The 26,955-nt window shown below is 46.1% G+C and overlaps 1 protein-coding gene and 1 long non-coding RNA gene across 2 annotated transcripts in view; one reads left to right on the top strand and one right to left on the bottom strand.

The window, feature by feature from the left end:
• The window catches only part of LOC135055407 (signal transducer and activator of transcription 5B), a 478,909-nt gene extending 458,106 nt beyond the window's left edge, over positions 1–20,803 (top strand). Inside the window, exon 20 of the mRNA XM_063959429.1 lies at positions 16,874–20,803. Within this exon, the coding sequence (XP_063815499.1) occupies positions 16,874–17,006 (133 nt within the window). The 3' untranslated portion in view covers positions 17,007–20,803. The remainder of the gene's footprint in view (positions 1–16,873) is intronic.
• Positions 20,804–21,453: 650 nt separating this feature from the next.
• LOC135055406 (uncharacterized) overlaps positions 21,454–26,955 on the bottom strand; it is an 88,007-nt gene continuing 82,505 nt past the window's right edge. Inside the window, exon 3 of the long non-coding RNA XR_010243748.1 lies at positions 21,454–21,654. This is a non-coding gene — a long non-coding RNA (uncharacterized LOC135055406). The remainder of the gene's footprint in view (positions 21,655–26,955) is intronic.

The raw sequence follows: 26,955 nt of genomic DNA, 5'->3' as shown, positions 1-26,955 counted from the left end.
CAGTCAGTGTATGTGTTCCCTCCTCTGCCTCTCATACCAAAAGTACTGAGAATCATAAAAAGGAGAGGAGTAAGAACTATACTCGTGGTTCCGGATTGGCCAAGAAGGACTTGGTACCCGGAACTTCAAGAGATGCTCACGGAGGACCCGTGGCCTCTACCTCTAAGAAAGGACCTGCTCCAGCAGGGACCTTGTCTGTTCCAAGACTTACCGCGGCTGCGTTTGACGGCATGGCGGTTGAACGCCGGATCCTGAAGGAAAAAGGCATTCCAGAAGAAGTCATCCCTACCCTGATAAAGGCCAGGAAGGATGTAACCGCGAAACATTATCACTGCATTTGGCGAAAATATGTTGCGTGGTGTGAGGCCAAAGAGGCCCCTACAGAGGAATTTCAACTGGGTCGCTTCCTACATTTCCTGCAAACAGGACTGTCTATGGGCCTAAAATTAGGGTCCATTAAGGTTCAAATTTCGGCCCTGTCGATTTTCTTCCAAAAAGAACTGGCTTCAGTGCCTGAAGTCCAGACGTTTGTCTAAGGGGTACTGCATATACAGCCTCCTTTTGTGCCCCCGGTGGCACCTTGGGATCTCAATGTGGTTTTGGGGTTCCTAAAATCACATTGGTTTGAACCACTCACCACTGTGGAATTAAAATATCTCACATGGAAGGTGGTAATGCTGTTAGCCCTGGCTTCAGCCAGGCATGTCTCAGAATTGGCGGCTTTATCTTATAAAAGCCCTTACCTGATTTTTCACACGGATAGGGCAGAATTGAGGACTCGTCCTCAATTTCTCCCAAAGGTGGTTTCAGCGTTTCACGTGAACCAGCCTATTGTGGTGCCTGCGGCTACTAGGGACTTGGAGGACTCCAAGTTACTGGACGTAGTCAGGGCCCTGAAAATATATATTTCCAGGACGGCTGGAGTCAGGAAATCTGACTCGCTGTTTATCCTGTATGCACCCAACAAGCTGGGTGCTCCTGCTTCTAAGCAGACGATTGCTCGTTGGATTTGTAGTACAATTCAGCTTGCACATTCTGTGGCAGGCCTGCCACAGCCAAAATCTGTAAAAGCCCATTCCACAAGGAAAGTGGGCTCATCTTGGGCGGCTGCCTGAGGGGTCTCGGCTTTACAACTTTGCCGAGCAGCTACTTGGTCAGGGGCAAACACGTTTGCTAAATTCTACAAATTTGATACCCTGGCTGAGGAGGACCTGGAGTTCTCTCATTCGGTGCTGCAGAGTCATCCGCACTCTCCCGCCCGTTTGGGAGCTTTGGTATAATCCCCATGGTCCTTACGGAGTCCCAGCATCCACTTAGGACGTAAGAGAAAATAAGAATTTACTTACCGATAATTCTATTTCTCATAGTCCGTAGTGGATGCTGGGCGCCCATCCCAAGTGCGGATTGTCTGCAATACTTGTATATAGTTATTGTTACAAAATTCGGGTTATTATTGTTGTGAGCCATCTTTTCAGAGGCTCCTTCGTTTATCATACTGTTAACTGGGTTCAGATCACAGGTTGTACGGTGTGATTGGTGTGGCTGGTATGAGTCTTACCCGGGATTCAATATCCTTCCTTATTATGTATGCTCGTCCGGGCACAGTATCCTAACTGAGGCTTGGAGGAGGGTCATAGGGGGAGGAGCCAGTGCACACCAGCTAGTTCAAGCTTTTACTTTTGTGCCCAGTCTCCTGCGGAGCCGCTATTCCCCATGGTCCTTACGGAGTCCCAGCATCCACTACGGACTATGAGAAATAGAATTATCGGTAAGTAAATTCTTATTTCTCTGACGTCCTAGTGGATGCTGGGACTCCGTCAGGACCATGGGGAATAGCGGCTCCGCAGGAGACAGGGCACAAAATGTAAAAGTTTGACCACTAGGTGGTGTGTACTGGCTCCTCCTCCTATGACCCTCCTCCAAGCCTCAGTTAGGTTTTTGTGCCCGTCCGAGCAGGGTGCAATCTAGGTGGCTCTCCTAAAGAGCTGCTTAGAAAAAGTTTGTTAGGTTTTTTTATTTTCAGTGAGTCCTGCTGGCAACAGGCTCACTGCAACGAGGGACTTAGGGGAGAAGAAGTGAACTCACCTGCGTGCAGGATGGATTTGCTTCTTAGGCTACTGGACACTAGCTCCAGAGGGACGATCACAGGTACAGCCTGGATGGGTCACCGGAGCCGCGCCGCCGACCCCCTTGCAGATGCCGAATAGAGAAGAGGTCCAGAAACCGGCGGCAGAAGACGTCTCAGTCTTCATGAGGTAGCGCACAGCACTGCAGCTGTGCGCCATTGCTCTCCGCACACTTCACACCAGCGGTCACTGAGGGTGCAGGGCGCTGGGGGGGGCGCCCTGGGCAGCAATGTAATATACCTATTCTGGCTAAAATATATCACATATAGCCCCTGGGGCTATATGGATGTATTTAACCCCTGCCAGGTTCCAAAAAAACCGGGAGAAGAAGCCCGCCGAAAAGGGGGCGGGGCCTATTCTCCTCAGCACACAGCGCCATTTTCCTGCCCAGCTCCGCTGCGAGGAAGGCTCCCAGGACTCTCCCCTGCACTGCACTACAGAAACAGGGTAAAAACAGAGAGGGGGGGCACTTATTGGCGATATTTATAATATTTGAGCTGCTATAAAGGGAACACACTTATTAAGGTTGTCCCTATATATATTTATAGCGCTTGGGTGTGTGCTGGCAAACTCTCCCTCTGTCTCCCCAAAGGGCTAGTGGGGTCCTGTCTTCTATCAGAGCATTCCCTGTGTGTCTGCTGTGTGTTGGCACGTGTGTGTCGACATGTATGAGGACGATGTTGGCGTGGAGGCGGAGCAATTGCCTGTAATGGTGATGTCACCCCCTAGGGAGTCGACACCAGAATGGATGGCTTTGTTTATGGAATTACGGGATAGTGTCAGCACGCTACAAAAGTCGGTTGACGACATGAGACAGCCGGCAAACCAGTTAGTACCTGTCCAGGCGTCTCAGACACCGTCAGGGGCTGTAAAACGCCCTTTACCTCAGTCGGTCGACACAGACCCAGACACTGACACTGAATCCAGTGTCGACGGTGAAGAAACAAACGTATTTTCCAGTAGGGCCACACGTTATATGATCACGGCAATGAAGGAGGCTTTGCATATCTCTGATACTGCAAGTACCACAAAAAGGGGTATTATGTGGGGTGTGAAAAAACTACCGATAGTTTTTCCTGAATCAGAGGAACTGAATGAAGTGTGTGATGAAGCGTGGGTTACCCCAGATAGAAAACTGCTAATTTCAAAGAAGTTATTGGCATTATACCCTTTCCCGCCAGAGGTTAGGGCGCGCTGGGAAACACCTCCTAGGGTGGATAAGGCGCTCACACGCTTATCAAAGCAAGTGGCGTTACCGTCTCCTGATACGGCCGCCCTCAAGGATCCAGCTGATAGGAGGCTGGAGAATACATTAAAAATAAGATTTTACTTACCGATAAATCTATTTCTCGTAGTCCGTAGTGGATGCTGGGACTCCGTAAGGACCATGGGGAATAGCGGCTCCGCAGGAGACGGGGCACAAAATAAAAGCTTAAGGATCAGGTGGTGTGCACTGGCTCCTCCCCCTATGACCCTCCTCCAAGCCTCAGTTAGGATACTGTGTTCGGACGAGCGTACATAATAAGGAAGGATATTGAATCCCGGGTAAGACTCATACCAGCCACACCAATCACACCGTACAACTTGTGATCTGAACCCAGTTAACAGTATGATAAACGCAAAGGAGCCTCTGAAAAGATGGCTCACAACAATAATAACCCGAATTTTTGTAACTATAACTATATACAAGTATTGCAGACAATCCGCACTAGGGATGGGCGCCCAGCATCCACTACGGACTACGAGAAATAGATTTATCGGTAAGTAAAATCTCATTTTCTCTGACGTCCTAGTGGATGCTGGGACTCCGTAAGGACCATGGGGATTATACCAAAGCTCCCAAACGGGCGGGAGAGTGCGGATGACTCTGCAGCACCAAATGAGAGAACTCCAGGTCCTCCTCAGCCAGGGTATCAAATTTGTAGAATTTAGCAAACGTGTTTGCCCCTGACCAAGTAGCTGCTCGGCAAAGTTGTAAAGCCGAGACCCCTCGGGCAGCCGCCCAAGATGAGCCCACTTTCCTTGTGGAATGGGCTTTTACTGATTTTGGCTGTGGCAATCCTGCCACAGAATGTGCAAGCTGAATTGTACTACAAATCCAACGAGCAATCGTCTGCTTTGAAGCAGGAGCACCCAGCTTGTTGGGTGCATACAGGATAAACAGCGAGTCAGATTTTCTGACTCCAGCCGTCCTGGAAACATATATTTTCAAGGCCCTGACAACGTCAAGCAACTTAGAGTCCTCTAAGTCCCTGGTAGCCGCAGGTACCACAATAGGTTGGTTCATGTGAAATGCAGAAACCACCTTAGGTAGAAATTGAGGACGAGTCCTCAATTCCGCCCTGTCAGAATGAAAAATTAAGTAAGGGCTTTTATATGATAAAGCCGCCAATTCTGACACACGCCTGGCTGAAGCCAAGGCTAACAGCATCAACACCTTCCATGTGAGATATTTTAAGTCCACAGTGGAAAGTGGTTCAAACCAATGTGACTTTAGAAAACTCAACACAACATTGAGATCCCAAGGTGCCACTGGAGGCACAAAAGGAGGCTGTATGTGCAGCACCCCTTTTACAAATGTCTGAACTTCAGGTACTGAAGCCAGTTCTTTCTGGAAGAAAATCGACAGGGCCGAAATTTGAACCTTAATGGACCCTAATTTTAGGCCCATAGACAGTCCTGTTTGCAGGAAATGAAGGAAACGACCCAGTTGAAATTCCTCTGTAGGGGCCTTCTTGGCCTCACACCACGCAACATATTTACGCCAAATGCGGTGATAATGTTTTGCGGTTACGTCCTTCCTGGCTTTGACCAGAGTAGGGATGACTTCTTCTGGAATGCCTTTTTCCCTCAGGATCCGGCGTTCAACCGCCATGCCGTCAAACGCAGCCGCGGTAAGTCTTGGAACAGACAAGGCCCCTGCAGTAGCAGGTCCTTTCTTAGAGGTAGAGGCCACGGTTCGTCCGTGAGCATCTCTTGAAGTTCCGGGTACCAAGTCCTTCTTGGCCAATCCGGAACCACGAGTATAGTTCTTACTCCTCTCCTTCTTATGATTCTCAGTACTTTTGGTATGAGAGGCAGAGGAGGGAACACATACACTGACTGGTACACCCACGGCGTTACCAGAGCGTCCACTGCTATTGCCTGAGGGTCCCTTGACCTGGCGCAATATCTGTCCAGTTTTTTGTTTAGACGTGACGCCATCATGTCCACCTTTGGTTTTTCCCAACGGTTTACAATCAGGTGGAAGACTTCTGGGTGAAGTCCCCACTCTCCCGGGTGAAGGTCGTGTCTGCTGAGGAAGTCTGCTTCCCAGTTGTCCACTCCCGGAATGAACACTGCTGACAGTGCTATCACATGATTTTCCGCCCAGCGAAGAATCCTTGCAGCTTCTGCCATTGCCCTCCTGCTTCTCGTGCCGCCCTGTCTGTTTACGTGGGCGACTGACGTGATGTTGTCCGATTGGATGAACACCGCCTGACCCTGAAGCAGAGGTTTTGCTTGACTTAGGGCATTGTAAATGGCCCTTAGTTCCAGAATGTTTATATGAAGAGATGTTTCCATGCTTGACCACAAGCCCTGGAAATTCCTTCCCTGTGTGACTGCTCCCCAGCCTCTCAGGCTGGCATCCGTGGTTACCAGGATCCAATCCTGAATGCCAAATCTGCGGCCCTCTAGTAGATGAGCACTCTGCAGCCACCACAGGAGAGACACCCTTGTCCTTGGCGACAGGGTTATCCGCTGATGCATCTGCAGATGCGATCCGGACCATTTGTCCAGTAGATCCCACTGAAAAGTTCTTGCATGGAATCTTCCGAATGGAATCGCTTCGTAAGAAGCCACCATTTTTCCCAGGACCCTCGTGCACTGATGCACTGAGACCTGGCCTGGTTTTAGGAGGTTCCTGACTAGCTCGGATAACTCCCTGGCCTTCTCCTCCGGGAGAAACACCTTCTTCTGGACTGTGTCCAGAATCATTCCTAGGAACAGTAGACGTGTCGTTGGAATCAGCTGCGATTTTGGAATATTTAGAATCCACCCGTGCTGACGTAACACTACCTGAGATAGTGCTACTCCGACTTCTAACTGTTCCCTGGATCTTGCCCTTATCAGGAGATCGTCCAAGTAAGGGATAATTAAAATGCCTTTTCTTCGTAGAAGAATCATCATTTCGGCCATTACCTTGGTAAAGACCCGAGGTGCCGTGGACAATCCAAACGGCAGCGTCTGAAACTGATAATGACAGTTTTGTACTACAAACCTGAGGTACCCTTGGTGAGAAGGGTATATTGGGACGTGGAGATAAGCATCTTTGATGTCCAGAGACACCATATAGTCCCCTTCTTCCAGGTTCGCTATCACTGCTCTGAGTGACTCCATCTTGAATTTGAACCTTTTTATGTAAGTGTTCAAGGATTTCAGATTTAAAATTGGTCTCACCGTACCGTCCGGCTTCGGTACCACAAACAGCGTGGAATAATACCCCTTTCCTTGTTGCAGGAGGGGTACCTTGATTATCACCTGCTGGGAATACAGCTTGTGAATGGCTTCCAAAACTGCCTCCCTGTCGGAGGGAGACTTTGGTAAAGCAGACTTCAGGAACCGACGAGGGGGAAACGCCTCGAATTCCAGTTTGTACCCCTGCGATACTACCTGTAGAATCCAGGGATCCACTTGCGAGTGAGCCCACTGCGCGTTGAAATTCTTGAGACGGGCCCCCACCATATCTGAGTCTGCTTGTAAAGCCCCAGCGTCATGCTGAAGACTTGGCAGAAGCAGGGGAGGGCTTCTGCTCCTGGGAAGCGGCTGCATGGTGCAGTCTTTTTCCTCTTCCTCTGCCCCGGGGCAGAAAGGAGTGGCCTTTTGCTCGCTTGTACTTATGGGAACGAAAGGACTGAGTTTGAAAAGACGGTGTCTTTTTCTGCTGATGTGAAGTGACCTGGGGTAAAAAGGTGGATTTTCCAGCCGTTGCCGTGGCCACCAGGTCCGATAGACCAGCCCCAAATAACTCCTCCCCTTTATACGGCAATACTTCCATGTGCCGTTTGGAATCCGTATCCCCTGACCACTGTCGCGTCCATAACGCTCTTCTGGCAGAGATGGACATAGCACTTACTCTTGATGCCAGGGTGCAAATATCCCTCTGTGCATCACGCATATATAGCAATGCATCCTTTAAATGTTCTATAGTTAACAAAATATTGTCCCTATCCAGGGTATCAATATTCTCAGTCAGGGAATCCGACCATGCGACTCCAGCACTGCACATCCAGGCTGAGGCGATTGCTGGTCGCAGTATAACACCAGTATGTGTGTATATACTTTTTAGGATATTTTCCAGCCTTCTATCAGCTGGTTCTTTGAGGGTGGCCGTATCAGGAGACGGTAACGCTACTTGTTTAGATAAACGTGTGAGCGCCTTATCTACCCTAGGGGGTGTTTCCCAACGCGCCCTAACCTCTGGCGGGAAGGGATATAATGCTAATAATTTTTTAGAAATTAGCTGTTTTTAATCGGGGGAAACCCACGCTTTATCACACACCTCATTTATTTCCTCTGACTCAGGAAAAACTATTGGTAGTTTTTTTACACCCCACATAATACCCTTCTTTGTGGTACTTGTAGTGTCAGAAAGGTTCAATGCCTCTTTCATTGCCGTGATCATGTAACGTGTGGCCCTACTGGACATTACGTTTGTCTCGTCACCGTCGACACTAGACTCAGTATCTGTGTCAGGGTCTGTGTCGACCCACTGAGGTAACGGGCGTTTTAGCGCCCCTGACGGTGTCTGAGACGCCTGGACAGGCACTAATTGATTTGCCGGCTGTCTCATGTCGTCAACAGTTTTTTGCAAATTGCTGACATTATCACTTAATTGTTTAAATACAATCATCCAGTCAGGTGTCGACTCCCTAGGGGGTGACATCACCAACACAGGCAACTGCTCCGCCTCCACATCATTTTCCTCCTCATACATGTCGACACACGCGTACCGACACACAGCACACACACCGGGAATGCTCTGATAGAGGACAGGACCCCACTTAGCCCTTTGGAGAGACAGAGGGAGAGTCTGCCAGCACACACCCAGCGCTATATATATACAGGGATAACCTTATATAAGTGTTATTCCCTTATAGCTGCTGTTATTATCGTTATTTGCTGCCAAAAATGCCCCCCCTTCTCTTTTTTACCCTGATTCTGAAGCAGGACTGCAGGGGAGAGTCAGGGAGCCGTCCTTCCAGCGGAGCTGTGAGGGAAAATGGCGCTTGTGTGCTGAGGGGATAGGCTCCGCCCCTTCACGACGTCCTTATCTCCCGCTTTTTTGTGTAAAAATGGCAGGGGTTAAAATACATCCATATAGCCCAGGAGCTATATGTGATGTATTCTTTTTGCCACCTAAGGTATATACTGTTATATTGCGTCTCAGGGCGCTCCCCCCCAGCGCCCTGCACCCTCAGTGACCGGAGTTTGAAGTGTGCTGAGAGCAATGGCGCACAGCTGCGGTGCTGTGCGCTACCTTAGTCTGAAGACAGGATGTCTTCTGCCGCCGATTTCACCGGACCTCTCCGTCTCTTCTGGCTCTGTAAGGGGGACGGCGGCGCGGCTCCGGTGACCCATCCAGGCTTTACCTGTGATCGTCCCTCTGGAGCTAATGTCCAGTAGCCTAAGAAGCCCAATCCACTCTGCACGCAGGTGAGTTCGCTTCTTCTCCCCTTAGTCCCACGATGCAGTGAGCCTGTTGCCAGCAGGACTCACTGAAAATAAAAAAACCTAAACTAAACTTTTATTCTAAGCAGCTCAGGAGAGCCACCTAGATTGCACCCTTCTCGGCCGGGCACAAAAATCTAACTGAGGCTTGGAGGAGGGTCATAGGGGGAGGAGCCAGTGCACACCACCTGATCCTTAAGCTTTTATTTTGTGCCCTGTCTCCTGCGGAGCCGCTATTCCCCATGGTCCTGACGGAGTCCCAGCATCCACTAGGACGTCAGAGAAAAGTATATACACACATACGGGTGTTATACTGAGACCAGCAATCGCCTCAGCCTGGATGTGCAGTGCTGGCGTGGCTTGGTCGGAGTCACTGTCTGAAAATATTGATACCCTGGATAGGGACAGTATTTTACTGACTATAGACCAGTTAAAGGATGCATTTCTTTATATGCGAGATGCACAGAGAGATATTTGCACTCTGGCATCAAGAGTAAGTGCGATGTCCATATCTGCCAGAAGAAGTTTATGGACGCGCCAGTGGTCAGGTGATGCGGATTCCAAACGACATATGGAAGTATTGCCGTATAAGGGGGAGGAATTATTTGGGGTCGGTCTATCGGATCTGGTGGCCACGGCAACGGCCGGAAAATCCACCTTTTTACCCCAGGTCACCTCCCAGCAGAAAAAGCCGCAGGCTTTTCAGCCGCAGTCCTTTCGTTCCTATAAGAACAAACGAGCAAAAGGACATTCCTATTTGCCCCGAGGCAAAGGAAAGGGTAAGAGACTGCAACAAGCAGCTCCTTCCCAGGAGCAGAAGCCCTCCCCGGCTTCTACAAAGGCGTCAGCATGACGCTGGGACCTTACAAGCAGACTCAGGGGCGGTGGGGGGTCGCCTCAAACATTTCAGCGCACAGTGGGCTCACTCGCAGGTGGACCCCTGGATCTTGCAGGTAGTATCTCAGGGTTACAGGTTGGAATTCGAGAAGTCCCCTCCTCGCCGTTTCCTAAAGTCTGCTTTGCCAACGTCTCCCTCCGACAGGGCGACGGTATTGGAGGCCATTCACAAGCTGTATTCTCAGCAGGTGATAGTCAAGGTACCCCTCCTACAACAGGGACAGGGGTATTACTCCACGCTATTTGTGGTACCGAAGCCGGACGGCTCGGTAAGACCGATTCTAAATCTAAAATCTCTGAACCTGTACATACAAAAATTCAAGTTCAAGATGGAGTCACTCAGAGCAGTGATAGCGAATCTGGAAGAAGGGGATTTTATGGTGTCCTTTGACATCAAGGATGCTTACCTTCATGTTCCAATTTGTCCTTCACACCAAGGGTACCTCAGGTTCGTGGTCCAAAACTGTCATTATCAGTTTCAGACGCTGCCGTTTGGATTGTCCACGGCACCCCGGGTCTTTACCAAGGTAATGGCCGAAATGATGATCCTTCTTCGAAGAGAAGGCGTCTTAATTATCCCTTACTTGGACGATCTCCTGATAAGGGCAAGATCCAGAGAACAGCTGGAGGTCGGAGTAGCACTAACCCAAGTAGTGCTCCAACAACACGGGTGGATTCTGAATTTTCCAAAATCCCAACTGATCCCGACGACACGTCTGTTGTTCCTAGGGATGATTCTGGACACTGTTCAGAAAAAGGTATTTCTTCCGGAGGAGAAAGCCAGGGAGTTATCCGATCTAATCAGGAACCTCCTAAAACCAGGAAAAGTATCTGTGCATCAATGCACAAGAGTCCTGGGAAAAATGGTAGCTTCTTACGAAGCGATTCCATTCGGCAGATTCCATGCACGAACTTTTCAGTGGGATCTGCTGGACAAATGGTCCGGATCGCATCTGCAGATGCATCAGCGGATAAAATTGTCCACAAGGACAAGAGTGTCTCTGCTATGGTGGTTGCAGAGTGCTCATCTGTTAGAGGGCCGCAGATTCGGCATACAGAACTGGGTCCTAGTGACCACGGATGCCAGCCTGAGAGGCTGGGGAGCGGTCACACAGGGAAGAAACTTCCAGGGCGTGTGGTCAAGCCTGGAGACGTCTCTTCACATAAATATACTGGAGCTAAGAGCAATCTACAATGCTCTAAGCCTGGCAAAATCTCTGCTTCAGGGTCAGCCGGTGTTGATTCAGTCGGACAACATCACGGCAGTCGCCCACGTAAACAGACAGGGCGGCACAAGAAGCAGGAGGGCAATGGCAGAAGCTGCAAGGATTCTCCGCTGGGCAGAAAATCATGTGTTAGCACTGTCAGCTGTGTTCATCCCGGGAGTGGACAACTGGGAAGCAGACTTCCTCAGCAGACACGATCTGCACCCGGGAGAGTGGGGACTTCATCCAGAAGTCTTCCACATGATTGTGGTCCATTGGGAAAGACCAATGGTGGACATGATGGCGTCCCGCCTCAACAAAAAACTAGACAGGTATTGCGCCAGGTCAAGAGACCCTCAGGCAATAGCTGTAGACGCTCTGGTAACACCATGGGTGTACCAGTCAGTGTATGTGTTTCCTCCTCTGCCTCTCATACCAAAAGTACTGAGAATTATACGGCAAAGGGGAGTAAGAACGATACTCGTGGCTCCGGATTGGCCAAGAAGAACTTGGTACCCGGAACTTCAGGAGATGCTCACGGAAGATCCGTGGCCTCTACCTCTAAGACGGGACCTGCTTCAGCAGGGACCGTGTCTATTCCAAGACTTACCGCGGCTGCGTTTGACGGCATGGCGGTTGAACGCCGAATCCTAAGGGAAAAAGGCATTCCGGAAGAGGTCATCCCTACCCTGGTAAAAGCCAGGAAGGAGGTGACTGCACAACATTATCACCGCATTTGGAGAAAATATGTTGCGTGGTGTGAGGCCAGGAAGGCCCCGACGGAGGAATTTCAACTAAGTCGATTCCTACATTTCCTGCAAACAGGATTGTCTATGGGCCTCAAATTTAGGGTCCATTAAGGTTCAAATTTCGGCCCTGTCGATTTTCTTCCAGAAAGAATTGGCTTCAGTTCCTGAAGTCCAGACTTTTGTAAAAGGAGTACTACATATATATAAAAGCCCATATCTGATTTTCCATTCGGACAGGGCAGAACTGCGGACGCGTCCTCACTTTCTGCCTAAGGTGGTTTCAGCGTTTCACCTGAACCAGCCTATTGTGGTGCCTGCGGCTACTAGCGATTTGGAGGATTCCAAGTTGCTGGACGTTGTCAGAGCATTGAAAATATATATTTCAAGGACGGCTGGAGTCAGAAAATCTGACTCGCTGTTTATACTGTATGCACCCAACAAGCTGGGTGCTCCTGCTTCTAAGCAGACGATTGCTCGTTGGATTTGTAGCACAATTCAACTTGCACATTCTGTGGCAGGCCTGCCACAGCCTAAATCTGTCAAGGCCCATTCCACAAGGAAGGTGGGCTCATCTTGGGCGGCTGCCCGAGGGGTCTCGGCATTACAACTCTGCCGAGCAGCTACGTGGTCAGGGGAGAACACGTTTGTAAAATTCTACAAATTTGATACCCTGGCTAAGGAGGACCTGGAGTTCTCTCATTCGGTGCTGCAGAGTCATCCGCACTCTCCCGCCCGTTTGGGAGCTTTGGTATAATCCCCATGGTCCTGACGGAGTCCCAGCATCCACTAGGACGTCAGGGAAAATAAGATTTTACTTACCGATAAATCTATTTCTCGTAGTCCGTAGTGGATGCTGGGCGCCCATCCCAAGTGCGGATTGTCTGCAATACTTGTACATAGTTATTATTACAAAAAAATCGGGTTGTTATTGTTGTGAGCCGTCTGTTCAGAGGCTCCTACGTTTGTCATACTGTTAACTGGGTTCAGATCACAAGTTGTACGGTGTGATTGGTGTGGCTGGTATGAGTCTTACCCGGGATTCAAAATCCTTCCTTATTGTGTACGCTCGTCCGGGCACAGTATCCTAACTGAGGCTTGGAGGAGGGTCATAGGGGGAGGAGCCAGTACACACCACCTAGTGGTCAAACTTTTAAATTTTGTGCCCTGTCTCCTGCGGAGCCGCTATTCCCCATGGTCCTGACGGAGTCCCAGCATCCACTACGGACTACGAGAAATAGATTTATCGGTAAGTAAAATCTTATTTTTTTTATCCGGGTTTTCCCAAGCCTTTTCAAATATAGCATTCAATTCCTTTGATGCAGGGAAGGAGGTTAGCGAGGCTTTCTTATTTTCAGTGAAGTAAACCTCCTCAACCTGCTCGGGTGTTGTATCAGCAATATTTAACACATCCCTAATAGCCTCTATCATCAACTGCACCCCTTTTGCAAGTGATGCAGCCCCCCGCAACACATTCCTGTCACCGTCTGTAGTTTCAGAGTCTGTATCGGTATTATCCTGCATGATCTGAGCAAGAGCACGTTTATGGGAGTATACAGCGGGAGCCCTGATGTACCAGAACTGGGCCATACTGCCATAGAGGTCTGTAAAACCTGAGTTGCAGATTCATTTTGTGCAACCCTATTAGAAATCTGAGAAATCATAGATTTGATAGAGGATAACCACTCAGGCTCCCTTGCTGGAATCTGTGCAAAACCATTGCAATTCTGATTACATGGAATGGGATCATTCTGAGAAGACATATCCTCTGCAGCATATGACACAGAGTCCCTGGACATTGCTTAATGGAGACCACAGACACTCCACACACACACAGGGGAGGGCAGACAGAGTTTCACCCCCAAGAAAGGCAAGAGAGAGAGAGAGAGAGATTGGAGCCAACCCACACACAGCGCTTTTAATATAAAGGGAGACCCCCTATCAGCACTGACTGCACACCCTGACTGCACACCTTAATAGGTTACACAGTCGTTTTGCAGCCCCCCCCCCCCTCCCCTTTCTACAACCCGCTGGTACCGTGATAGATAGCTGGAGTTGCTGTGGAGGGCCTTGCTCTTCACTGACAGAGCTGTGCAGGCAGGAAAATGGTGCTGAAACGCTGCTGGGTCCGCTCTGAGGAGATGTTCTGGAGGATTATACAGGCCTGAGGATTGATGCTGGCTGAGATTCGGGGACCCCGACAGGCTGGGTGACCAGTGTAGGGTATAGGCGCTGGCTCAGGGCGCCCCTCACAGCGCCGCACTATGTACCACTGAGCCTCCGGAGTGCAGTTAATACTGCGCTCCTACCCTGATGCCGCCATCTTCACACCGCCCCCCCGCTTGCTAGGGTGGTCGGTGACTCACTCGCCACAATCTTCAGCTCTGTAAGGGGGTGGCGGCATGCTGCTGGGGTGAGCGATCCCCTTCGGCGGGGAACGATCTATCCCCTCTGGAGCTCAGTGTCCAGTCAGCGGAGACGGTGGCTCAGACCCCGCAGGGCAGACACTGCTTTCTCCCTCAGTCCCTTGATGCAGGAAGGCTGTTGCCAGCAGCCTCCCTGTAAAATAATAAACTCTAAAACTAAACTTTACTAAGGAAACTCTGGAGAGCTCCCCTAGCTGTGACCGGCTCCTCCGCGCACATTTTCTAAACTGAGTCTGGTAGGAGGGGCATAGAGGGAGAAGCCAGTCCACACTCTCAAACTCTTAAAGTGCCAATGGCTCCTGGTGGACCCCTCTATACCCCATGTTATTAATATGGACCCCAGCATCCTCTAGGGTGTAAGAGAAATATATTTGCTTGGGTGCCCCCAGTTAAAGCATATGCAGGAAGAAATGAAGCGGCACTCAGGTCCTTTATTGAAAAAGTCAAACAGCAAGGTCCTCGGTCAGCTTAGCGGGACCCAAATGACTTCATTTTGGACCTGAGGGTGCCGCTTCATTTATATTTTTATATATATATATATATATATATATATATATATCCTCCAAAATGACCCGGCACTCCAGCGGTCCCCACCGCAAACAAATAGCTGCTCACGGTGCCTTTCTCGTAGAGTCAGTCCTCTGATATATACCCAATGCAATGAGGCGGCACTCAGGAGACTTCTTAATAGTGCTGTTTAATAATGCAGTGTCTGTATCCTGACGAAGGGGCTGCGTCCCCGAAACGTAGACACTGCATTAAACAGCACTATTAAGAAGTCTCCTGAGTGCTGCCTCATTGCATTAGATAGATAGATAGATAGATAGATAGATAGATAGATAGATAGATAGATATAATGTGTGTGTGTGTGTTATTTGGCCACACCTGTTAAATATTGAATTCAGGTTTTTTAATCAAACTCGTAACCAGGGACAGAGAGAGCCACGCCAGGCCCCTGTACTAGAATGGGGGGTTATCCGAGAAGGGAGCATGTCAATGTCCCCTAAAAGTAAATTACATCTTGTGTCAGAAAATGGGTCCCCCTCCTCGGCCAGTACCATCTTCTCAGTGATATTTGGGAAGATGACACGTGCTCTAGTAAGCAAGGACTCTTCAGAGTCTTTGCGCACAATAATGTGCGGCACCCAAAGATGGCACTGGGAAGATAGCACCAGCTGTGGTGACCCTCTTCCCGGGTGAAGGTAAGTCTGGGGAGGCTGTCAGTGGTCCCGGGCCCCTCCAGCAAGCTCATACACAGGTTATTAGTACACCCCCCTCGGCACGAGTGCTCATAGCCACAGGTGTATAAAATCAAACGCCTAGCCTTGCAGTCTCCATTTGCAAAAATTTGTGATACAAAATGGGTCTTTCTGAAGATGCCACCTTTGCAATAAGACAGTTTGTGAAGTTGTCATCCCTGCTGGATAATGCACGGTCAACTGTAGGTGATAGTATTGGAAAGTGGAAGCGTTTAGAAACAAAAGCAACTCAGCCATGAAGTGGACGGTCACGTAAAATCACAGAGCGGGATCGACGACTACGTAAAAGTCGCCAACGCTCTGCTGATTCCATAGCTGAAGAATTCCGAACGTACACTGGAATTAATGTAAGCACAAAAACTGTGCAGTAGTAGCTTAATGGAATGGGTTTCCATGGCCAAGCAGTTAAATGCAAGCCTCTCATCACCAATGCCAAGCGTTGGATGGAGTGGTGTAAAGCACACAGACACTGGACTGTGGTGCAGAGGAAATGTGTTCTGCAGAGTGACAAATCACGCTTCTCTGTTTGGCAGTCAGATGGACGAGCCTGGGTTTGGCGAATGCTGGGAGAACGTTACCTGCCTGACTGCATTATGCCAACTGTAATGTTTGATGGAGGAGGGATAATGGTATAGGGCTATTTTATCTCCAAGGAAGGGCAATCTTAATGTTTCAGCATACCAAGACATTTTGAACAATGTTATGCTTCCTACTTTGTGGCAACAGTTTGCTGAAGGCCCTTTTCTATTTCAACATGACTGTGCCCTAGTGCACAAAGCAAGGAATATAGACATGGTTTGATGAGTTCGGTGTGGAAAATCTTGACTGGCTTGCATAGAGCACTGACCTAAACCCCATCGAGCACCTTTGGGATAAATTGGAACAGTGATTTCGAGCCAGGCCTTCTCGTCAAGTGCCTGACCTCCATAAATGCTCTACAGAATGAATGGGCAGAAACTCCAACAGAAATACACTTATGGAAAGCGAGTGTTACAGCTGCAATAGTCCCTGTTGGTGTAATTGTCAGGCATTCAAATACTTTTATCCATATAGTGTGTGCTGATTATGTAGAATACATGATATAAGATATAGGATATTCATTATGTCTGTTTCAATATATCAGTTTGAGTGACTATCAATGCAATAGAATGGCTAACTGCAAAATACACTACTGATACTATCCAAAAGAGTTTCTTTCCATCACATCAGGGGTCCAATGGGTAATGATGTCTCTGTTCATCATCATTGACCCCAGCTCCATAGCAACTGAACACCACAAGCCCCACTCTGTATTGCCTGTCCTGCCCCTATACTTGATGATTTAGCAGCGGCGTATGTCCCCTCTTCCTAGCAGTGGGAGCCATTAGGGAACGCTCAAGTTGGAGGCGGGACAGACCTTATACAATTAACATTAATAATAAAAAAATAAAAAAATATATATATATATCTCTTCATTCATTACAGCACTAATCTAGATTGTTCTCCCCACTGTTGTTTCTGTAGTGCTGACTCTGTTCTGGACCCTGATGGAGACTTTGACTTGGATGATGACAGCATGGATGTGGCAAGACATGTTGAGGAGCTTCTCCGAAGACCCCTTGATAACAGCCAATGGATTCCCCATGCCCAATCCTGACGAGTCCCTACCCCACAGCACACTGCCTTCAATAATCAAAATGTGACATGTTTTCACAAGAAATAATTTTGGTATTTTGTGCATGGTGATAAGTACGTTGTTTTTTCCCTTATGTTATGGTACTTTTAGACGACAAAACCATATTTTTACATGTTTTCAACTCTATTACTTTTTAAAGGGGTTATCCATATTTTGGACAACAGTCCCTCTTTCTGACTATATGCCACCCCTATGGAGCATATAGTGGGAGCTCCAGACCCCTTACAACCCTGTGAATTGTTTCACACTTTCAGCTCAGACCTGTAGATTGCTCATTTAATTTTGTCCTCTTCAGTAGATCTGAACAGAAGAATTCTATTGAGTAGCACTGGCCTGGGGTTGTTCTGCTCTGTGAGCTTACAGCAAAATATAGAAAGAGGGAGTGTTGTCCAGAAGCGGATGACCCCTTTACATTTTTATTTGAGGATTTTATCTTATTGTTAATATAATCCTTAAACTGCCTGAGTGGACTGTGAAACATTGCAGAGCAATAGGCGGCAGATGCCACAAGCAGTGTAGGGGCCTTGGTCTAGAAAATCAGATTAAGCTAAATGTCAATCATGTTTACTTTGCAAAATATGTAGAATGTTCTCCTCCATATCTGAACCTCAATGTGAAAGGGTTGGAAGGTGAGAGATGATAAACCCTATATAGGCTTTAGCAGGATTTTCAAATTATTTAATGTTAAATATATATATAAAATATATATACTTCAAATTATATACATAATTATATGAATGTTTTGCTTACCTGATCTGGTATCATTTGTTTTGAGGTTCCCAATGTTAAATACATATTATAACCATTCTTAAAATATTTTAGCAAATATAATTTCTTTTTAAATAGAGGTTCTGCCTCAGTAGACATCATGCAAAGTGCAGTATTCTATGTGACAAACACTAGAGGAACATCTCCATACTTTTATTAAAATGGAGCAAAGAGCAAGTCTGACTTTTGAGATTGGCACAGGGTAACTAGTGTATACCACTGCCTCTCATTCAGGTCTGCACAAACAGCGGATTATGCAGCTATGCCAGTTCTTTCCCAGTGAGTGGCAGCAGGAATTTCCAGCTTTGTGATGGTCTGTTCTATGATATCTATTACATGTCAAGACTGTATAGTTACCTGACAATGTACTTATTCACAAAGTCTCCCAATACCTCTGTGGGGTCCTATCTGAAAATTAAGCCTACTATACGCCTATTCAGATTATCTTCGGGATACTGACAAACAATACTGGGCATAGTGCGAAATATAGATTTCTATATACCTAGGCTACAAAAGCAGCTGTGCCACTAGCTTTTAAATTCATGAAAGACAATGCGGGTAATGCTATTGTTTTGGATGTCTAATAATACCGTCTAAACGGGACTGTTTAGACGCCCAAACAATGGTCATGATTCAATTGTTGTTTGGACACATATGTATATTGCACATGTCACGCCCAAAAACAGACAGGGTTTAGCGACGTAAAGCGAGAGGCTGCAAGAAAAATGTGTCTCCTTGGCTGCCAGGCCCCCCAACGGAAAAACATTTGAATTGCTGCCGTCCGTCGGGCACCATCAAGTGGCGGCAGCGAAAATAACAATTGAATTCCCCCCTCCCCCCCAATGAACCCATCATAGTCACAAAATGCAGTTTGTACGTATTAATATCTTAGAACAAGCATATCTTAGCTATGTGCATGTACCTTTGTGTTTTTTTTATATGATAAAAGCCATGAAAATGTTTTTGAAAAATACATAAAAAAATAAATAAATACTAGTTGGTAGCATTATGGCTGCTTTCACAAGCCTTGGTGAGCCAGTGTATTAGAATACAATCTGACTATTTTTCTCATTCCAAAGAAGAAACCGTGCATCTATAACCAATCTGTTTTTAGCTGGGAAGTCAATTCAGGAACTATGGCCTTTCTGCAGTGTATGGTGGGTGCTTGTGGAGAAAGATGCACAGCTACAAAGTGCCATTCTTGTGTAGGGGCATAAATATGTTCCTGTATTGCTGAAGGCAAGTTCATTTTGGTCAGACAATGCCACTCTCATGTACGTGCCTTTCTTTTTATATGATTATTGGATATATTACAATTCTGGACCTTGTTCTCTCTATCATCTCTCCATTCTTATTGCTTGTGTTTGTGACACCACTTCTTTCGGCGCTGATGTCAGCATGTTCTTGTAGCCATATTAAAAGCCCCTTATGACGGCTTATATGTAAAGCAAGCCATAACAATGACACAAATCTATTAGTATCTCGCTTCTGATATATTATTACACGATGTTTCGTTTTGGGGTTTTTTTTAACGTTAATGTGTATATGTATATAATAATTTTGGTTGTAGGCTCATATGGTCAGTGACAGGAAAGTGTTAAAAATCTGTTATACTAACAATTAGCTAAAGAACAAACCAGACATAGACTGTGTATCCACTGGCATTTGAAATGCGGTTTTAATGCATGCTAAAATACAGATAACACAAAAGCCGTATTTGATATGTATTATATATTGATGCACTGAGATGGAACCAAAAGTTTTCAGGTTAAATGCAGGTAAATGACAAAATGTATGGCCTTTGGTACAATTATTTTTATTTTCGCATCAGTTTATGTGCATTTAACATAGTTAAAACATATTAAATGCATAGATAAAACGCCAGTGAGTATGTGGCCTTATGATTCTGCTCCTAAAATCAAATACAAAAAAGTTATGATGCAAAAAAGGCAGATAAAGACTTAAAACGAAGAAAGTAAGAAACTTAATTTTACGTCGGTAATGCTGAAGGCTTGGAGTTTAGTTTCCTGTCCAGTCAGATTTGGGCGGAGCCACCCAGTTCTCATCTCTTGTATATTGTATCTCGTGTGTGAACTTATTTCTCTGCTGAATGATCCATTTCTAGCTCCTTCTGCATCATATTAGTCACGGTTTTAATGTTGTATAGAGATTTGAAAAAGATACATTTAAAAATCTGAAATGTGCAAGAAAAAACAATTGGTGAGAAAAATAAAAAAAAACAGCTCTCAGGACATAGATATAAATATGTACATATATATCTTTTTAAATACAGTTCTCCATAAATGATACAAGATGTATTTTGAATGTTAGATTTTTATCTAAGGTTTCAACAAAGACAGAGAAATGCTATATTTACAAACATACAACATTTAAATTTAACAACACAAATCTCAGTGGATCTTTTAGTTATATGGGCTACCACTATTTGTTATATGTGGTTAGGTGTGCCTTATCAAAGCAGAAATTCCCTCAGACCTGTTACATACATGTGTGGCCATCCCTTACTGCGGCTTATACTTCTTTTTTTTTTTTTTTAAGCATTGAAGATTGTAAAATGGCTGCCACAAGGAATCTGTATCAAGGGCAAAAGTATTTCTGTGTTAACAGACACAAAGTTAAATTTAGAAATACACGCACATTGTGAAGGTTAATGTCTATTAGCCACTCAGCTGTAAAATAATAATGTACTGAAAATTTTTGGGAAAAAAAAGTTTGTTTTTTTGTAACACCATTTAGCTGCCAGGAACAGGTTGGTAAAGTCAGCAAGGACTCATGCCGGCACCCTATGAAATAACTAAGCAATAGTTTTTCTTGGGTAATGTTTTCTTGCTATTTTTAGTTTTCGCTCTGAATGTTTTAAACCTATTCACCTAAAAATCATAGTTTGTTTACCCCTTTCTTGCTGTTAAATGTATTTTACCCTTCTATATTTACTCTTTTATTCAGCAGATTAAATTGTGTGTTTTGTGCATCTGTGACTTATTTTGGAAATAAATTGTATTTTCCATTAGAAAATAAATAATTTGGTTTTGTGTTTGCTTTTCATCAACAATATCTTAACATGTTAACTCATTGTTTTATTGTCTAATTGAAGCTTAACAAACAAGTAAGTGAATCCCTTTGTAATTTGCATACGTACGTAGAAGCTGCCCAGAACAGATTCACTATAAAGAACCTCACCAAGCTCCGATTAAAACATGCATAGAAAAAAAAAGTAGAACTCCGTATTCTAGGCACAATTATTATTAGATATAAAACATGAAAATTTACGTCCCTTAGGAATGTAAATCAGTAGAGCAGATATTGTGGATCGGGAGTATCCTTCTTTCCATAACCTCCATTCGATGTGTGATTTCATAAAGTAAAAATAAAGATATACATATGTAGAACAGTCTTTATAGTTCAAACTAGTTAGAGAAATATATCCTCTGTGTCTTTTCTTTCAAAATACAGATAACATATGTGGGCTTTCCCCCGACACAAACTTTTTAAGGATATTTCAAACACGTAAAGGTATCTTTATCACCAAAACCGGTTAGAGGTGAAAAACCAGAATAGTAAAGATCCAGGATACCAAACTCACAGAGACCAAGCCAGTATCAAGCTCATAAAGGTTTCTTTTAGTCAGCAGAAAATGTTTGCATATTGGGGGGGGGGGCGCAGCGCATATGCTACTCACAGTGGATGTCAATGTTTAAAAGCGTATCTGGGTTTCTTTCGAGGCTTTAATCCATTACCACTTGCACACTTTTTGTTGACTGACAGATGGTGTTATCAGAACTGTAGACAAGGATACTTGTATCTCCAGAAAAATGGAATTCTTAAAAAAAAAAAAAAATCCCAAACACTTCAAAATTGGGCATAAAGTACAAAATGCACAACAGCAATATAATGAACCCAAGGGTCCGGTACAGATGGACAAGTCCAATAAAACAAACACATAAAAAACAAAAAAATATAAAAAGAAGACCGATATTCCAAAAAAGATATAAAAAATTCGACGAGTATCAAAATGTCATACCTATGGGGTATAAAGATGGGCCAGTCACACACTTCACAGAATATTCAATTGCACTTTACAATTGGAACACCAGTAATAGAACAAAACTGTGTAATAACAGACAGACAGAGGTAGGAAGGACCTGCTCTCAAGCTTACACTCTATAGCAGGCATTCCCAACCACGGTCCTCAAGGCACACCAACAGTGCAGGTTTTAGTGATATCCAGGCTTCAGCACAGGTGACTTAATTAGTAGCTCAGTTATTTTGATTTAACTATCTGTGCTGCAGCCTGGATATCACTAAAACCTGCACTGTTGGTGTGCCTTGAGGACCGTGGTTGGGAATGCCTGCTCTATAGGGAAATAGGCATTGATACACAAGGAATAGGTGCTACCTATTGTAGAACAGTTCTGCCAGATTGCAGAGGTTCTTAATGGGCTGTATGATATGGTCACACAGCAATGTTGGATTGGGGTCAGGAGAGTGTGAAAGTGAATAAGGACACAAAATATGTGAGGTTGTGTGTGGACTGTATAGAGGGGATGTAATTAGGTAGAATACTTTATGAAGGTTATGTGCCCCTGCCCCACCCCTGAGCACACTCCCTCAGTGCAGACAGCCCGCCTCAGGTGTTTTTATTTGCTCTCTCCACCTCCTATTAAAGCTGGGTGGCCAGTTTAATCACATTGTCTGCCTTAGCACATGCAGGGAGAGAGGCTTGGGCTCCTGTCTCCCTTTATACTTAGCTCCTAGCAGCCTGGTTATATGGTTAGCTCCTTCCTGCTGTTGCTGGATTGTTGAACAGTATTTGCCCACTATTCTATGCATTGAGTGGATCTGTGTGCTTGTGAGAGTAAAGTGCTTTCTTGGCCTGTATGTGCACTGCTGCTGAATACTGGTCATACTGAAACACCCCAATGGTCAGTGCTTCTACTTTTATCTAATATATTGGCTTTTTACCTATTTTGTTACATTACAACCTGTAATTTTATTTTATTTTTAATCTGAATTTTATGTGATGGATCTGCACAAAGTAGTCTAAGGGGGATATCCAATTAGCCCTGGTAATTTACTGGGGCTAATTGTCCCACCGGGGGCTAGCTAATTAGCCCCAATAAGCCACGAGACGCGTCGGCTTATCAGGGATTTTGTTTCACCTGCCTCCGGCAGGCGAACCAGAATCCCCGGAAATAGCCCTGTTTTCGTCCGAAAACGGGGCTGTTTCACGCGAAAACACACAGGTTTCACTGAACCTGTGTCTTTTCGGGAGAAGGTTTGTTTTTTTTGTTTTGTTTTGTTTTTACAGGCGATCCTGTGAAAAAAAATCGGTGAAACATCGGGGACCCGATGTTTTACTGGGGATTATTGGATATCCCCCTAAGTTGGTGAAGTGAAAGGAGAAAAATTTATAGAAGGAATTTTTATAAATATTTGAAAATTGACGTGCATATGTATTCAGCCCCTTTGCTATGAAGTTCTGGTGCAACCAATTACCTTCAGAAGTCACATAATTAGTGAAATTAAGTCCACCTGTGTGCAATCTAAGTGTCACATGATCTGTCAGTCTAAACACCCCTTTTCTGAAAGGCCCCAGAGGCTGCAACACCACTAAGCATGAGGCATCACACCATGAAGACCAAGGAGCTCTCCAAACAAGTCAGGGACAAAGTTGTTGAGAAGTACAAGTCAGGGTTGGGTTATAAAAAAAATCTAAAAAATCCAAATCTTTGATGATCCCCCGGAGCGCCATCAAATCCATCATCTTCAAATAAAAAGAACATGGTACCACAACAAACCTGCCAAGAGAGGGCCACCCACCAAAACTCACAGACCGGGCAAGGAGGGCATTAATCAGAGGGGCAGCACAGAGACCAAAGGTAACCCTGAAGGAACTGCATAGTTCCACAGCAGAGACTGGTGTATCTGCGCATGTGACCACAATAAGCCGTACACTCCATAGAGCTGGGCTTTACGGAAGAGTGGATATCTGGTTTTCACCTGACTGCGCTCATCCCCTACAGTTTGAGTACTCGTGAAATGATGCAAATGGATACTTATATAAAGGTGTGTTTTACTTTCACATGTATCAAATATGACACTCAATATAATGAAACAGTGCAGATAAATATTGTTGAACATGAAAAAGGTGGTAATCACAATGTGTGCTCCACGGGGAGCACCTGTTTAACTCAGTCCTTTAATCACTGAAATTGGTGATTAAATCCTTTAGGTTCTTGGCGTGTGTGTTCTGACACAAAGGCCAATGGGCTGGAAAAAATATATATATGTAATGATTAAATCTGGCTGTGTTGCTTTAAAAGTCAAATATAGATTTTCCAGTGGAAATGTCTCTAGTCCTGACCGGACTGTGTGGGCTTTAAAGATCTGTCTTTAGTAATTAGATTCATATAGTTGCAGACGACGGCGTCCCGTACCTCTGCGTGTGGAAGTCAGGTATTCGTGCACTATCGTTGCGGCCGTACTTGTAAGATGTACAGGTGCGGGGGGCAGCGGGAACCTCCTGGCAGCTCCGGACAGACTCGTCCCTCAGCTCGCGCACCCGCTCTCCGGTTCGTCCTGTTAGGGATCTCCCCGTGTGCCTGCACCGCTCGCTGGGTTGGTCGTGTTCGCGTGGGGGGGAGCTCAGCCGCAGGATCTAAACAGAGCCTGTGGCAGTGTTGCACCTCCCCACAACGGAGTACTCACCTGTGTGGTCCTCCTGCTGCCCGTCCGTCTGTACTGCTTACCGATGTCTGCGCCGTAGGTCCGAGGGTCTCACAGCACTCTCCTGTCCTCCAATGGTTTGATGTCTCTTAGTCGTCTCCTCCAACGCGTTTCAACCGGATCGGTCTTCCTCTGGGAGTCTTTGCAGTGTTCTGATAGTGGTGGGTGTTAAAATGGCTTGCGGGCGGGACCAGCATCAGTTCCTCCTTTGTTCCACTGATTTGATTACGGAAGAGTGGCCAGAAAAAAGCCATTACTTAGTGTTAAAAACAAGAAGGCACGTGGACGACTCCCCCAAATGTATGGAGGAAGGTGCTCTGGTCAGATGAGACCAAAATTTAACTTTTCGGCCACCAAGGAAAACGCTATGTCTGGCGCAAACCCAACACATCCCATCACCCTAAGAACACCATCCCCACAGTGAAACATGGTGGTGGCAGCATCATGCTGTGTGTCACAACTGAGGGCTGGTGCTCACTACTGGAAGCCTCAGTTGTAGGGGCTGAGGTATATTTAAATGTGAGAGGCCAGATAGGACTCCTGGACATGCGTGAACCTGCAGTACCTAAAGCCCGAAGGCGTGACCACGACAACAGAGGATATGTTCAACAGGTTTATTAAATGAACTCAGCTCACAATGAATATTGACAGTAGCAGAATGATAACAGATAACAAGTCACAGTTCCTGGAAGTGCATATAGGAAGTCTCTAGGTGTGGTACAATTGGTACAGGCTTGAAGGACCTGGAGATAGTATGTCCTTACCAACACCAATGCACTAGGGAGCTGATTGGAAGTAGAAGCTGGTGACTGTGAACTGCCGGGTTTTACCAGATGGGACTGGTCCAATGTAAGAGCTGACTGTCAGGATTCTGATTTAGTCTGTCCCCGGAGGGGGCACTAGTGGGTCAGTGTAGGTGTGATATGGGAAACGGGGAGACTGAAGGAAAGTCCTGCGCATGAGCGCTTGATATTTATTATCACACAGGGATAACACAGCAACTGAACAACTGATATAACGGATGACAGCAACAATGAATGATAACTTAGTCCGATTTAAATGAATGTTGCAAAAGTCACTGGTAACACATGAACAATGAAGATGAACTTGAAACTTGATATAAATGATAAGGCAATAATGAAATCAGATGCAGCAAACAAAACTCTGGTATATAACGAATAGCAATCAAAGCACACAGTCTCTGTAGAAGCATACGTCTTTAAGCCAAGCAAGGCCCTAGCAGGAGACAGTCCTAACACAGCAAGATGTTAAGTGCTAAAGGCAATGCACAGAGTGGAATGATGGTAATTAGGTGCACAGGCTGAGAACAAAAACACCTGAGGAGAGTCTCTTACTGCAAATTGGTGTGCAGACTGTACTGGAGTTTGTAGCAAACTGGAACAATGGAACTTGCACACTGAATGTGACTTGCAGGAGAGCTGGAGTGGTTGCTGGTACTTGTAGTTCCACAGGAACACTGGAACAGGGAAACAACTTGGAGATGCCAGAAATAGGAGATTGCTGGAAACAAAGAATTCAAGACTGGAAACTGGAACGGAACTGGAACTGCTGGGACCTGTAGTTCCACAGGTCCAATACACAGGGGTATCTCTGCAGACAGAGGACTGCAAACAGGAGACGCCTGTTCACAGAATGTGACGTGTTGTCCAAGGCGATGAGACTGAGCCAGGAACTGGAGTTTATACCCCTTGGTCTGTGATGATTGGATGTTGCATCTCTGTGAGAACACACCCTGCTGGATTAGGTGTTCAGATCAGCTGTGGGTTAGCTGAAGCACTGTGTACTCCAGGCTGCAGTAGACTGAAAACTGGAACAGAACTGAACTGCTGGAACCTGTAGTTCCACAGTAGTGATGCGACGGAGAAAGCAGATTCCTGACAGTACCCCCCCTTTTATGGGTGGGCACCGAACACCCACGCTGGAACTTGGAGGATCCTTGAAAAAGAATTTAGGAATACACAAAAGCAGAGGTCCTCAAAAGTCTTCCCAACTTTCATCTTCAGAAGAAAGACTTTTGTCATCAGAACAACTTGACCATTCATGGTCATTTGAGACAGAATTTACTGTAATCGTCTGGAACCGAAGGAGGTAGCCCATCATTCGAGCCACTTAGGCTGGCTGGAACCAGTGTAGTCTTACTGGAATCGGCTGGAACCGAAGGAGGTAGCCCATCATTGGAGCCACTCAGGCTGGCTGGAACCAGTAGGGTCTTAATGGAATCGGCTGGAACCGAAGAAGGTAGCCCATCATTGGAGCCACTCAGGCTGGCTGGAACCAGTGGAATCTTACTGGAATCGGCTGGAACCGAAGGAGGCTTACTGGAATCGTCTGGAACCGAAGGAGGCTGATGCGGACAGACGGATGGGACCGGATT

Source organism: Pseudophryne corroboree, chromosome 3, assembly GCF_028390025.1.
Source record: "Pseudophryne corroboree isolate aPseCor3 chromosome 3, aPseCor3.hap2, whole genome shotgun sequence".
In the NCBI taxonomy this organism is placed as follows: Eukaryota; Metazoa; Chordata; class Amphibia; order Anura; family Myobatrachidae; genus Pseudophryne; species Pseudophryne corroboree.
This window is presented reverse-complemented; position numbering and strand designations above follow the sequence as displayed.